A 12,319-nucleotide genomic window follows, 5' to 3' on the forward strand; every position below is an offset into this window, starting at 1 on the left:
GTTTACCGCAAGACTTTGGTGCCGGACCCGCTAATTGAACGCTTTGCTTTGCTTCGCTTCGCCTCGCTTCAGCTACACGCTGAAATGACAGCTGACAGCCAACAGAGAGGAGAACACTTTTAAAGATTGACAACGACAACGTGATTGGCTTAAGGAAACCGTGTGTAGAATCTGATTGGTTACTAAAATGTGCCCGCCTCCAATCAGCTGATAGAGTAATTGCAAAGGAGGCGAACAGAGTCAGACGGGTTGTCTTCCTGACTGAACTTGCGCTTAAGCTACATGAAGCGACGTATTTCAGCAGCGTGGTGTGCTTCTATTCTGTGGGAGTGTAGTTAGAGCTCACTCCGGATACCTAACTCAGGTAATTGCATTTCTGCATGGAGGGAGAGTCCCCTGCGGTACATCCTGTCTTGGGCAATAACATCATCACAGGGTAGTCTCAGATACGGCCCTCAGCATGTCAGCAAAACTGGAAACACGTGGCAAGCTCCGAACACACCACAGGATACAACTGGTTCTGTTTTCTGTTTGCGGGCATCCGTTCATCCAGTGTTTGGTGCAGCGCATGTTACACAACATAATAGACACAATATAAGGAAACATTTTGGCAATAGTCTATGAAACATGTTTGATCGTGTGCAGGAGTTGATTTTTCATCCGACCGAACCAACAGAAGCAGGCTCGGGTCGCCGGTTGTGTTTCTTTCATCCTCCTAACCGTTGTGGATCTGGAGCCAGACAGCAGCGGAAGGATAAGAGCAGGATTTACCTTGTCAACAGGCAGGATGAATGTTTCTTGGTTTTTGCAGCGAACAAAACCAAGAAATGGTGCAAGCAGAAGTTCAAAACACTCGCCGGGATCAAAGATTCACAGAACAGGAAGGGGGATACAAGACATGAAAGATCACGAGGTGTCAGTCTGTCAGGGAACAAGTGCTGCAGGGCGGACAAACATGAAAACGTGGCTGCTGATGAGGGAATTGGAGGCATGTGTTCAGCAGGGTGTGGAGATCAATGCACCTGTTATAATAAACTCCTGTGACAGCACAGTTTAGTGGCAACGGGGTGAACGACGGGGATCATTGTGGAGAGTAATTATCTTTCTCTTTGGCCGCTAAATCAGTCACCAACTGTGGGCTCCTTCCACTCAGAAGCAAAGTCCTGCTGTGGCGGGTGAGATATGATCAGCACATCACACAAACAAAACAATGAGCTGAGAGACATTTCAAGTGAAAGCTTCTGTGGGTTTGTCCCAATAAACCACCGATCCATTCAGATCAATGCAGCTGGCAATATTTTTTCACCTGTGATGCAGACATTTTTTAAATTGTATTTATCTTTGAAGTTTCAGCCATGAGAGATTTTCGACAATTTCGAAAGGCAACACACCTGAATAAACACGGTGGTCTCTCGGAACATGGACACGGACGGAGCAAACTGACCGACACACCAAAGCACGGCGGAGAGCGGCATCTGCCTCCAGCAGACGTATAGCAACAGCTGTCACAACAAATATAATGTAGCGCCGTCAGGAGGGATGTTCTTGTTGATCCTGTACTGTATACACAAGCCGTGTGTTTGTTTCCACACGCGTGTGTGTGTGTGTGTCTGTGTGTGTGTGTGTGTGTACGGAGGCCTGAAGGATGTAGCTTGGACGGATGTCTTTCAGATGTCGGCAACACGTGTTTCCTCACAACGCTGATGTGAGGGAGCAGGAGGGTCGAAGGCCTGCGAGGATGCGTAGGAGGCTGCGGAGACGACAAGCTGACTCACCGTCTCACAGTGGACGTGATGACAACTACATCACAGCTTTTAGTCGGTTACTAGCAGAGGAACAACGTTGATTTCTGTTTTTCTTTGGCCCGAATCACGAATCAAATTGAAAATCCCCCAGATATTAGAGAACATTTGCTCTCAGATTTAAATGATGTCAGGAAATATTAGATTTGTATTGTGTAGTGCCTTTTTGAGGATTGTATGGTACGTGCAGTTTGCTGTAACGGCATGATAGATATACAAGAGAAGTTGTCAGTTTAGTCCGAGGAGCAGCTGGGCAGCCATTTCCACCCAAGAACAGCATGGAATGTTAACCCCCCCCCCCCCTCCACACACACACACACACTCACCCACCCCCCCAAAGTAAATACAGATACTATTTCTAGGACACACATTTAGAAAAAGGGCTATTTCAAATGAAGGAATAACTACGGTGCCCCTTAATCTTAACTAACATCCAAAATTGTAATTTTTACAAGCAAATTAGTTCATATACAACATATTGTTTAGGAAAACTTTTTTTTTTACACCAATGTTTTGCACCAATGTTTAAAAACCACAGAAAAAAGTATTTCATAAAGAAGGCCACACACTCTTTGCAAATGAGAGGATGTTTTTCATCAGGTCCTGTGGAGACACGTCCTCAGTTAACGTTTTCAATCAGCACATTTTCCAGAGATGCATGATGTTTGGCCTGTGAGTCATTTCACTGACTATGGAAATATGCAAAATTATTTCAAAATCCCTGTTTGTTATTATGTCAAGAGGATATTTCTCTGTTTGCTCTTCACTTCTCAGGATTAGGTCCTTCCGCCTCCTCACTCTGCTCATCGTGTTTTGTTGTTTGCTCTTATGATAAATACTTCCTTTGCAAAATGTGCAACCGTCTCGAGCACATTAATTGTTTTGTTGTTGTTCCGCTCTTGATTCCAACTTCCCCGCCTCACCAGCTTATTTCTCATAAAGGGGTCGTCTCCAGGTTGTCAGGACTGCTCACGGTTTTAAGTGTTTTTCTTTCTACACAATTCTACATTTGAATGGGGGATGTTGACGACCAAACAAACCAGTCAAATGAGGTGCCAGTCGTCAGGTGGCCAAGGCGTTGCACGTTTCTACCTGTGAGGACAAGATGAGAGATGATCTTGCAGGTGTGTACTCTGAGTCAGCCAGCACTTTACCGGCACTGATTGCATCCGTGGGAGGAGGCACAGATCTACATAAATTAGGCAGATGTTACATGCATGAGTTTCTACAATACTTATTTCAAGATACATTAGCAAAAATAATATATATTACACTATTGCTGTACAGCTAACAATAGTAGCAGTGCTGGTGTTGATAACCCGGTTCATTAGTAGACCTTTGCTAGTTTGTGTCCAATGATTAAGGTGACTCTGCCAAACCTTTGCTTTCTACATGTGCTGTCAGGTGCATTATTAAAACTCCTCTCGGACGGAACTTATGGGAGCCAGTACAGACTCAAATCCAATGAATTGGTGAGGTGTACAGTACACTGACACTGTGATAAAAGGATGTAAAGTGCATTCAATGGCAAGGCTAACATGCTGATGTTCCAAGGGAACATCATCTAAAATCTAGAATCTGTCTTAAAATATCACGTCAAATTTATTTTACTGGTCAGAAATATCTACAAAGTGTTTGCAAGAAAAAACTGTGAATGTTTGCAAAAAAAGACAGTTCTTCTTACTGTTGCTTAGACCTCCAGCACCGCTCTGCTATTTTCTTAAACATGTATTGTCATGAATGTTTTGCTCCTGTAATGTTGAAAAATGTTGGTAACCATTTCTTGCACCAAGCCGGATGGTTTAATATACCTCGGACTGTTGGATTTACGGTCTCAGCCGACCCGGTGATTTCCTTCCCAAGCTGCATTGTAAATCTCAGCTGCACTGTGAGAATAGCATCACTCAGGTGGAGTTCCTCCTACAGACCAAGAAGTAATGTCTGCACTATGAACGAGAGGGAGAGTGGTTAACATAAGTGATATATGAAGCTCTATGAAGCGGGTTAACTGCTCTGAAAAACGTCTCTTTTCAAAATGGGAACAACACGGTTTCTGATTTATACTGACAGCTTGAACTTTAGTGCCTTGCAGAAAGCCCCCCGACTGCTGCACATATGTGCAACTGAGAGGGAAAATAAATTCAGTTTTGAACTGGAACATCTTACTTACACTATGTGGCTTTTACTCCATTTTTACTAACACATTTTTATGATGAATCATTAGAAGGCGGGAGGTATTTTGACCACTCTCGGCACTATGTAGTAATGTTTTTAGGTGTGGGTTTGTTCCTGCTCTCATGTCACCAAAGAAAGGTTGTAAAATGCAGTAAATCAGTTCACATTGTTGTATTCCTGCATTTATTACAAAAAAGGGAGTACTTTTTCCACCAGGATGTGGCACCTTGTTGCTGGCTTTTTGTGCATTATTTGGCCTTCAATTATTTATTTTTGTATACAAGTTCCCTCTCTTGTACATGGAAGTCTTCTTTATCAGCATCCACATCCCAGTTTTCCAGTTTCATGCATGGACAGAACAGCAGCTAGAAATGAAAGCTGAGCAGCAAAGGCAGTTAATAACATAGAGGAAAAATCCTGCATTACTCAAATGATGGGTTTTGTGATGGAAACAGAATCTAAAAATATGTTATTTAAATGCTTTGGCCAGATTTGTGGTCTGTGATAATAGCAAGGAAAAAAAAAAACCTTCTCTGCACTCTGGTTTGTTTATTCCGCATATTTAGTTCAACTTGAATAGTCATGAAGATGATATCAGCCAGGGGCTGTCTCTCTGTTGTTTGCATCATAACCATAAGACAAATGAAGAAATCATTTAAAAGATACAATCCATGATTTATTACAGAAAAGAGTGATATCCAAATTCTTTTGCATTATTTTGATACATGTAAACAGGAACGAAGTAAACAATGTTGTTGATACACTTCATGTCACGACTGATACCATCCTATTGTACAGTTAAATATACGGTATAACGTCACTGTGCTTTAACGCCAAGTACATCACTTGCTCAAGCACAATCCTATTAGGAGGCATAGCATAGCACGGAAAGCTTAATCCCCCCTAACTGCTATATTTTCAGAAATGTGCAAGGTCATGCCATGATTACCTTTTTTACAGTACCCTTCTCCTGCTATCGCCAACAGCAGAAGGCCGCCTTTCAAACTGTGCAGCATTTGTGCAAGTGAGGAGATGAACCGTTGCTTGCAGAAGGAAGAAGATAACAGGAAAAAAGATTGGTAGCTGGTTAAGTCAAACATCCAAGGCCATATTCATTCATACAATTACCCCTATCCCAATAAACAGAACTCTGATTCTCAGTTAAGTGCTCAAACGGGGCAGACATACTCCTTGAAATGATGTCCAGGCAAGATTGTATAAATCAGTCTGGAGTCCAAGTTGTTAAATAGAAAAAACAGCACATTAGAGTTTAAAATTCTGCACATCAATAAATATGTCTTCTCTAGACCTTCAAATAGGGTAAACACTGAAAAAGGGAGGTGATATGTTCAAGACGGTGTTAACAACTGGACAAAAGTTAGCTCTGCTCAAAGCAGGCGCTAGGTCATGCACAATCTACAGTACAAATGTACTAGTACATTAACATCTGCATCCGTTGAGAACTCAAGGATAACCACATGCATAGATTTTGAATGTTCACATAGCAGGGAAGATATCCTGAAAACTGGAATAGTTTTCTAAGCAGTAAAATGAGATGTAAAAAAACCCGATATCTCTCTATGTGAATGAAATGATAATGAACAAAGGATTGAACAATATGACTTTAAAGCATCATTACTTATTAACCAACGACCTGCATCATATGTCCTCATAATAAAGTGTGGGATTTCTAAAATGCTATAATACACTTACAGTGATTATGCAAGAAAAATCAATATGCTTTGAACTTGGATTCTGCATCATAATCATGGAAATGCACAGCAGTGCGAAAATATATATCTTAAAAAGCAGGACACCTTTGATTACATCTTATAAAATATAAAACATTCAGAGGACACCTGAGAAATGTGGACGTTACATTTTTATCTGAGGGTGAAAACAGGTGAACTCATATCGGTAGCACAAAATGTATAAAACCATTACATACATCATAAAATGTATGAACACAGAACAGCAAAATAAATAAATAAACACATAAATAATGTACACTTTTTGTAAAACGATTCAGTGTTCTGCAATGCATTCAGGTTTATGTCCTTAATGTTCTAATCTTTCAATTGCTGTATCTCTCATGTACATAAAATCCTTTTATATTTTAGCGTCGTATGATCAGCGTGACCTGTACCGAAGCTCTCATCTCCTACAAAATGCAACCCTCCCCCATTAGTGCGGTTCATTCTTCAACTCTCCATCTCAACATCAACAAAACAGGAGATTATTGGATTCTGACTCAGCCTCACGGATAAATACGACGCTCATGCTGCCTGTTTTTCGGAGCTTTTCAAAAGCCGTGACAACATAACCGGCCGCAACGAAAGGTCGCGTTCGACAAAACCTAATTTCTCGTGTAGTGTGCTGGCGTTCTTTGCCACTGAGGAACAGTGGGTGGATTTATTTTTAATTTTTTTGCAAGCTGAAAGTCCAAGCCACAGGTATGTCTAAGTCATCCAAGTTCCAACCACGTTTCAGGGCTTTCAACAACAAATGAAAACCAGGCCGCAGGCGCGGAGCGGAAGAGCAGAATTGCGGGCTCCTGCATGCGAGCGTTCCCGTTGTTCAGGAAGAGAGTCACATTTCGACGAATAACGGGTTTCCGAGCAATTAGCCGAGACCCGAGTAGGTACTGTGGTGGGACTCACATCCAAAACGAATCCTTACCGGAGAGTTCAGAGAGTTTACAGATCACACAAAAAAAATATTTCTTGCACTGGGAAACGGCACGTGCAGCACAGACAGGCACACGTGATGTCGGTGACACAATTGTGATGTGCACAACTGTAGGCACAATCAAAACTCACTAAGTTCAATTATCCTTCAACCTAAAGAAAGCCAAGCTCAGCAGTAGCACAGACAGAGGTTGAGACACGGCTCACAGCGAGTACAGACACACACGAACCAGGCATCAAGACGGGGGCTTTGTCTATCAAAAAGTACAAAACAATATTACCATGCACTTGGTACAACGTCAAAGAGATTCCTTTGTCAAATGTACTGAGTGGATGTTTACATCCTCCACAATGATGCTGTTGTTTTTTATTCTACTTTATTTCTCGCTGCAAATACTAATCAGCATGCTTCAGGGGCAATATACAGTCGCTTTTTGCTAGAACAGTGTCCATTGTATTTGGTAGCCACATCACCAGAATCTCTTTTACAACAAGAAACGCTCAGTGCGCCGTCACATACAACCCGCAGAGAAAATGGCGGCCATGCTCCGAGCTGCACTAATCAAGAGTCAAAGCGGAGTGCTAGCTGCCACACAGAAGGAGTGCAGGATGGGTGCCGAAAGTGAACAGTGGTGAGCTGCAGCCCTTCATCTGCATAGTAAACATTACAATTGCACAGGTCCCCCCCCCCCCACACACACACAGTGAAGCCATGACATAGCACAGAGCCGAGGGCATCCTGCTGGATGAAGTCAGGTGGGGCGTAGGGGCGGGGCGTAGGGGCGGGGGCGTAGGGGCAGGAGTCAGAACCCGAAACCAGGAGCATCTGCCATGCTGGACGTAAAGCAGGTGGCGAGGGGACGGTGTGGTGCAGAGCCGGACGCCAGGTTTGGGGGGAGAATCTGGTTACCGAAGAGGGTGTCTTTGGTGTACAGAATCAGCCGAGCGAAGCTAGAGCTAGAATACATGAATAAGCAGGCGGGGCTGTGCGCCATGAGGTGGAGACACACAGAAGAGACGAAGGGGTAGAAGCTAAGGCCACTCATGGTGATAACGCCGTCCGTTCTTCTTTCTCTCCTTCTGCAGGTGCTCCAGTTCGGCTTCGTACATCATCTCCTGCATCAGGTACTTCTCCCTCCTCATACGATCGCAGAGATCCTTAGGCATGTCGGGAATGAGGTACGCGATGAACGACTTGATTCCATACACCAGGTGCTGAGGAAAGCGTTCAATCATTTGTGAGTTAACTTCAATAAGAATGCAGTGCGTGCACCCCGACAAGGAACATTATGTGCCCTGTCATGTCTTAAAAGTGCAGGTTGTACACGTACAAATGACACATTTATTAATAATAATTAATTATACATAATACAAATAAAGGGGGGAAATATCTTGTCAACATTTCTAAGGAGAGAAGAAGAAAAATAGTGCCAATAGTTCTTTGGTTGGACAGATACACATAAATCATTAAAAGCAAAAACAAACATGAATCTTAAAGTTTTAGCGCAAAACACACGCAAAGGGAATTACCTCAAAGACAATGATGAAGGCCAGTCGTGCAGCCAGGACGTGCCAGAACTGCAGGGTGAACTCGTACGGCCCTGAGCTCCAGGGCGGCGCCCTGTAGTCTCTGTACCTGCAGTACCTGAACTGGCTGTCGTTTTTCATCTCCCGAATGTCAAACACAGACAGGCTGCTGTTCATGTAGCCTTGCAAACACCTGAGGAGGGGAAAGGCCACTTTCACTTACTTAACATTGTAATAGCCACTCCACCGGAAAGCTCTACGGCGTACACATTGTGTTACGTGCTTACTCATCGTCATGGTGATATCCCTTGTCCCTGCAGGGGCCATATTTAAAAGCGTAGACAAAGCGGGGGATGTAGTCTGAGGTGATGGCGATGACGAAGGCGTTGGTGATGACTGCCAGCACGCCGATGCCCTCAAGAATCCCGTGCCAGATACCTGAAGGACAAATCACAGGAGAATTAACAGCTTTCTCTACTTTCTTGACATGGTAACTTACCTTCATTTACTTCTTGTCAGTTCATTATTTACCAAAATACTTGCCTCTGAGAGAGTGCTATACACACAAATAAAGGCTTCTGTATCTTAAAAGATTGGACATTCTCCCCCTGCATTTTATGCATACGATTAATCTCTGTGTGATGCACAAATATTAGCTTAAACCAAAAAGCTAATATTATAATAAAAAATATAAAATATAATATATATAATATAATATAAATATAAAAACAAAAAAAAGAATGTGTTCATTACAGCTGAAAATGTTTCAGGCCGGATTGTTCCTTTAATTACAAGGCAACAAAAGAAGAAGCATTTGGTCATACATCATATGTTGGCTGGTGGGGGGTATCTGTGATCATATGGGGAGAGGTGCAGCATATGGTGGTACAGAGGCAGAGGACATGGGAACAGATCCATCTCCATAGGATGGATAATGGAAAATCTTTGCTTCCCATAATGTGTTACTGTTGAGAAATACTAGCTGTGATCTATAAAGATACAGCAGTCCCAGGGTGAAGGACACAGATGGGCCGTGGGGGCAGCCGAAGATCCCACTGACCTATGTCAGTGGCCCGGGCCGGCATGGGCCTCCTCCACTGAGTGACAAACTTGTAGGCGTCGAGACGAATCTCGATAATGTTGTTGAGGAGAGCGAGGAGAGGAGCCAGCGGGAACGCCGCTACAAAGATGGTGGTGAAGCCAAACTGGAGAACTGCAGAGGGAAGATCTTATCAACGTTGGCTCAAACAACGCACATACTTCAATGGATTCATCTTCCCCCCTTTTTCAACAAACATAACACTCAGATAGAACAAAATGCTTCACCCATTTCAAGGTATTCGTCCACCAGTCCATGTGCGTTCATGGGCTGCAGATTCCAGTCTTTGTCCCACTGCGGAAGCTGAGCTTTATTCTCCACATTCTGCCCACCACCACCTCTTTTTTTCATCTTCCTGCGAGACCACCAGTTCTGCAGCAAACTGAAAACGTGGCTAACTGTCAACTCAAAGCAATTATTTCTGACAATTAACCGAGCACCGCGGGGAACATTTTACTAAGCCCCATACAAGAGGATTCAAGGCAGTCCTGGAGGGTAAATACTTTTGTCATATGCTAATCAGCTAAAAGGACAAACGATACAAACAATTCATGCTTTGATAAAATCACATCAACTTACAGCATAAAGTCATATATTTGGCATTTCAAAGTATTTCATAGAGAAAAAATCATAAAAAATGCTACTCACGGATAACCAAGCTCCATAAAGTTGTTCCAGATTTGTTTGAAGAACATGATGACTCCCATTTGCAGGCAGAGGTCAATCAAACAGCCACTCGGGTGACACTGAGAAAGCACAAAACATCCACAATTCAAAGCAAATCAACTAGCGTACTGTGCGAGACGTTTCTTGATCATTCAATTCATAATCCCACTTAGTATTTTGGGAGATGAATCAGGGGACGATTTTAAACACATCCTACAACGGAAGGCAAGAAAGAGCCCACTTTTGATGATGTCTAATTGCACTCACCTCCTCCAATCTCCATCGATTAAAGAGTTTATTGTATTTTCCGGGCCTGCCAGCAAACCTGAACAGATGGACATTGGCAGCATTAGCTGTGAAAGTTAATCATAGAAAAACTAATACATTCTGAGCTGAAAAAGAGAAAATGGACACTTAAGGTGCTAATTGTGTCCGATAAACCACAGGTTGGATATGTTTCTAGTAAAGGCTGCTAAAACATGTGGTCCAAAAAATACTATAGAGTGAGAAGGGGAAGGAAAGGAGTCTTGGCAGATGTCATGACATGGGAGTTTGATACAAAACATTGTTCACGGTTCACGGCAGGCGGCCTACCTTCCAAGAAAGAAAGCGATGTAAAATGTGGAGCTGTTCAAATTTACAAACTGGAACAGGAACATCTTCAGAGAAAAGCTGTTCTCCCACTCAGAGTCTGTCCGTGGATGCTCTGAGATTGGGGGGTTGGGGGGGCAGTTCGGGGTGGACAAGGAAGAAATTCAATGCTGGGAAGTCAACAAATGATGATGGTGGAGGTTCACGCAGCATGTGGACAGCGCTCACCTAAATTTGTCAGCAGGTAGGCCACCTTTTCATACACCTGGTAAGACGATAGTACTCAAAGGCATCAACAGGGAAAAGGTTGACGAGGATAATGATCATGAAAAGAGAGACAAAGAGGCATCTCAGCAAAGAGACCCTCTCAAAACTCTTGCAGAATGTGGACGTGAAACTTCTAGCTCTAAGTAAATGATTCATGCAACATTTGTTATATATACATCTATACATATATATAAATATATATATGTGAACGTGCCAGATGATGCTGGTCCAGACACCCACCACGTTGAGAGACATGATGATCATAAAGTTGATGCAGACGCCGGTGCCAGAGGTGGCGAACTGCCAGTTCTTCTTCACAAAATACCAGTTTAAGGAAGCAAACTTCTCCATCGCGATGAGACGGAAAACCACCACGGCAAACACTGCTGTCAGAACGAGGGAAATCTGAGCAGATGACGGACAGAAGGAAGCAAAAAGAACAGGATGTTACAGATGTTAAATGCCTGTGTGTGAGTTGTTTTTTGTTCTAATGTCATCTTATAATGAAGGAAAGTGTTACCTATTAACCTTTCAGGTAAACAAAATACTCAGCATTTCTATGTAGCCAGTTAACAGCATTCATTTTAAAAGAAAAGACTGTTTCCTCTCAATACTGTTTTCATCCAGCAGGGGGAGATGCTATGCCGCTGCTGGGCACATTACAGACCTCCAAAGGTGGCACACACCAAAAAAAATAAAAAGGGGGATCTTGCCCTGAGGCAGAATCCCAAAAGGGGAGATGATTCAAAGATCAAAGGGTTTACCATGAAGAATATTCCGGACACAGACACCATGAGCCGGCTGAGTTTGTCTGAAAAGGGCTGGAACGGCTCGGGCTTGCCAGAGATGGGGTTAACTCTCTCCACCCTGGAGTACTTGGCTTCGAACTGAGGCCTGAGCTCCTCCTGATTCACAACACAAAATCCAGCATGGGCCACAGGGATTGTTACAGCAGGTGATCCGAGTTTAAAGATGCGAGAACTTAAAACTGTGTGAAATTCATTTTGAGGATGTTTGCTTACGTACCTCCTCCTCCTCCCAATCAATGAGATCCCAGTCATAGGTCAGTTCTGCTCTCCTCCTTTTCCAGAACTCCAGGAATACTGTGGCTGCAGAGGGGAGCAGGAATAAATCACACTGTTGATCAACTTTGATGTGTAACACACGGTATGACCAAACAATCATGTGACTGCGTTGTGGCCTGATGGTCTGCATGAAACACAGGCTGCAGTGACGTGCGTGGCTCATCATTCGAACCGGTTGCAGCCATCAGTTCAGAGACTGCCTGGTTTCAGCGGAGACATTGAGGAAGCAGCAACAGCAACCAGGCTTTTACTTGTACAATGCTCTTCACCCCAAAGGCGTGTCTTTGTCAGGCGGACTCCATTTTGTATTAAAAGAATTCACTCCGGAGGCACTGCTTCCATTGTGCCCGACTCTATTGTGACTTGAGCTGCACACTGAACAGTCTTTTTTTTTTCCAATGCATATGCATAACACGTAAT

At 43.3% G+C, this 12,319-nt stretch overlaps 1 protein-coding gene across 2 annotated transcripts in view; it reads right to left on the minus strand.

The window, feature by feature from the left end:
* Positions 1 to 4,628: 4,628 nt before the first annotated feature.
* ano3 (anoctamin 3) overlaps positions 4,629 to 12,319 on the minus strand; it is a 28,466-nt gene continuing 20,775 nt past the window's right edge. For both annotated transcript variants that reach the window (XM_037451808.2, XM_037451807.2), the window contains exons 14-25: positions 11,841 to 11,923; positions 11,579 to 11,719; positions 11,055 to 11,219; positions 10,776 to 10,812; positions 10,551 to 10,662; positions 10,224 to 10,281; positions 9,939 to 10,036; positions 9,518 to 9,672; positions 9,252 to 9,404; positions 8,479 to 8,629; positions 8,195 to 8,384; positions 4,629 to 7,879 (exon numbers count right to left, since the gene is read on the minus strand). In XM_037451808.2, coding sequence (XP_037307705.1) covers positions 7,697 to 7,879; positions 8,195 to 8,384; positions 8,479 to 8,629; positions 9,252 to 9,404; positions 9,518 to 9,672; positions 9,939 to 10,036; positions 10,224 to 10,281; positions 10,551 to 10,662; positions 10,776 to 10,812; positions 11,055 to 11,219; positions 11,579 to 11,719; positions 11,841 to 11,923 — 1,526 coding nt within the window. In that variant the 3' untranslated portion in view covers positions 4,629 to 7,696. The remainder of the gene's footprint in view (positions 7,880 to 8,194; positions 8,385 to 8,478; positions 8,630 to 9,251; positions 9,405 to 9,517; positions 9,673 to 9,938; positions 10,037 to 10,223; positions 10,282 to 10,550; positions 10,663 to 10,775; positions 10,813 to 11,054; positions 11,220 to 11,578; positions 11,720 to 11,840; positions 11,924 to 12,319) is intronic.

This window comes from Pungitius pungitius, chromosome 6 (assembly GCF_949316345.1).
Source record: "Pungitius pungitius chromosome 6, fPunPun2.1, whole genome shotgun sequence".
Lineage (NCBI taxonomy): Eukaryota > Metazoa > Chordata > Actinopteri > Perciformes > Gasterosteidae > Pungitius > Pungitius pungitius.